Raw genomic sequence first — 2,193 nt, 5'->3', positions numbered from 1 at the left:
CATGGGTGGATTTTTGGACTTACTAGTTTTTTAACCTCCATCATATTTTACAGTCTTCAGATATCTCAGCAGAGATTTCTTTTAAGTGTTGCGAAACTCTGACATATATGTTTTACATTCTGGGTGAATTTTCTGTGACAGAGCTGACTACTATAATCGTGTCTCTTGTTCCAAAGAGGACCATAACTTGGCACTGACCCGACACATTTGCTCTTGCCTATTTTTAGTTGCTTCTATTTTGACAAGCATGAAAGGATTGACATTCTCTGAAGAGCTGCTAGATGAGCCTCTTCTCTGCAGCTCTGTTTCAAAACGTCTGGAAATGCTTCTGCCTCTCTAGTCGTATTCACCTTCTTGAGCGTTACTGTTGGTGACCGGTGATGTCGGCTCTCGGCCCTGAATCAAAGGAAAGCAGCCCCGGTGATGATGAAGGTGAAAGGTATCAGCCATGTTTAGCCTCTGGTCTTGTTTCAGCCAAACTAACTATTGTGATTGGAGATACACACTTTTCTGAAGAGAAGACATTACTTGTTCAAAGCTGTGACTATTTCCAAGCTCTGTACCGCTCTGGAATGAAGGAAAGCCACCAGGATGTGATCCACCTACAGTGTGTGCGTGCTCGAGGGTTCCTCCTTGCCTTGGCAGTTCTACATGGGGAGATGCCGGCTCTGGAGGAAGACGACATTGTTGAGGCGATTGAATGTGCTGCTTTTTTACAGATTACACTGCTCACAAAGCACCTTATCAACCTCATCGACACCGACAACTGTCTGCTGATGTATCACACTGCTGCAATGTTCGGACTCACGGACCTTCACCACGCCGCTGCGCTCTTCATCCGAGACATGTACAGTGACCTGGAGACAGAGATCAAGACGATCCTACCATCTGAGCTGATCTCATACATCGAGTCTTTGACACCAAGTGTTTTTGTGGCTGTAGGGGCTCACGTGAGCTGCGGCAGGGACACTAGCATCCACGCCGCCTCCAGGACAGTCTGCTACCTGGATGAAAAGGAAAACCATTGGAAAGTACTGACAGATCTCCCACTGGAAGCCAGCACCTCTCTGGCTGGGGTCACTGTTTTAGACAACAAACTTTACATTGTTGGAGGAGTTCATGGAGTTTACAAACAAGTTGTGGAGTCTTGTTTCTGCTACAATGTTGAGAATGGCAACTGGACAAGGATTGCCAGCCCAGCACAACTCCGTTATAATTTAAGCCTTGTGGGTGTAGATGGTTGCCTTTATGCCATTGGAGGGGAATATGAACGAACAGTGATGTCATGTGTGGAAATATACAACACAAGCAGAGACACGTGGACACTTGCTGCTCACCTACCTCGACCAGCAGCAGGAGCTGCTTGTTCCAAAACAATGAGCAGGATTTTTGTGTGTTTGTGGAGGCCAATGGAGACCACAGAGATCTACGAGTATGTCCTGAGGAAAGATGAGTGGCAGCTCATTACAACACTAATCCGATACCACAGCTATGGCCACTGTTTGGTCGGCCACAAAGACAACCTGTATGTCATGAGGAACGGCCCATCGGATGACTTTCTGAGGTGCTTGATGGACTGCTACAATCTGAGCTCTGGTCAGTGGTCATCCCTACCGGGACATTTTGCCAACAGCAAAGGTTCATTGTTCACAGCTGTGGTTAGAGGCGACTCTGTGCTCACTCTAAACAGGAGCGCAACTTTAGAGTATAAAGTGGAGGGTAAAAACTGGAAGCCCAGGCGAAAGATGAAGGGTTTCCCCAGGAGTGGATCAGTGTGGACGTTCCTGCTCCGACTGCCTGATGTTTCCAAGCTTCAGCGCCAAGTATCTAACTTTATCACATAGAGCAGCAGTACTCAGATGTTTTTATCTTGTGAACCCATCATACAAAAAAGTTTTCCAATGGACTAGAGCAGAAAAAGTTGCTTGGCTTGACCCATTTTTACAAGGGTTAGCTTTAAAGATTAATGGACGTAGTCATTTTAAAAAGAAAACACCCTGCAGACCATTGTACATAAAAACAGTTCTATAGATTTTTTTAAGGCAGTATTATAACAGCACTTGTGTTTTTCTTCATGTGAAAAAAGTTCTGGTAAAGAGTTACACAAAGCAGGACAAACGAGACAAACAACCATTCTCTCTCTCTCTCACCTAGGGACAATTCAGAGTTACCAATCAGCCTAACATGCATGTT

General features: G+C 45.4%; 1 protein-coding gene across 1 annotated transcript; it reads left to right on the top strand.

Annotated features, from left to right (window-relative positions):
* Positions 1-380: 380 nt before the first annotated feature.
* On the top strand, positions 381-1,844 carry LOC119415880 (kelch repeat and BTB domain-containing protein 13). Its single transcript, XM_037683053.1, has one exon. It carries the CDS (start codon positions 381-383, stop codon positions 1,842-1,844), a length of 1,464 nt encoding a protein of 487 aa, XP_037538981.1.
* Positions 1,845-2,193: the final 349 nt, after the last annotated feature.

The sequence above is a fragment of the Nematolebias whitei genome, chromosome 10 (assembly GCF_014905685.2).
Source record: "Nematolebias whitei isolate Nwh7 chromosome 10, NemWhi1, whole genome shotgun sequence".
Taxonomy (NCBI): Eukaryota; Metazoa; Chordata; class Actinopteri; order Cyprinodontiformes; family Rivulidae; genus Nematolebias; species Nematolebias whitei.
This window is presented reverse-complemented; position numbering and strand designations above follow the sequence as displayed.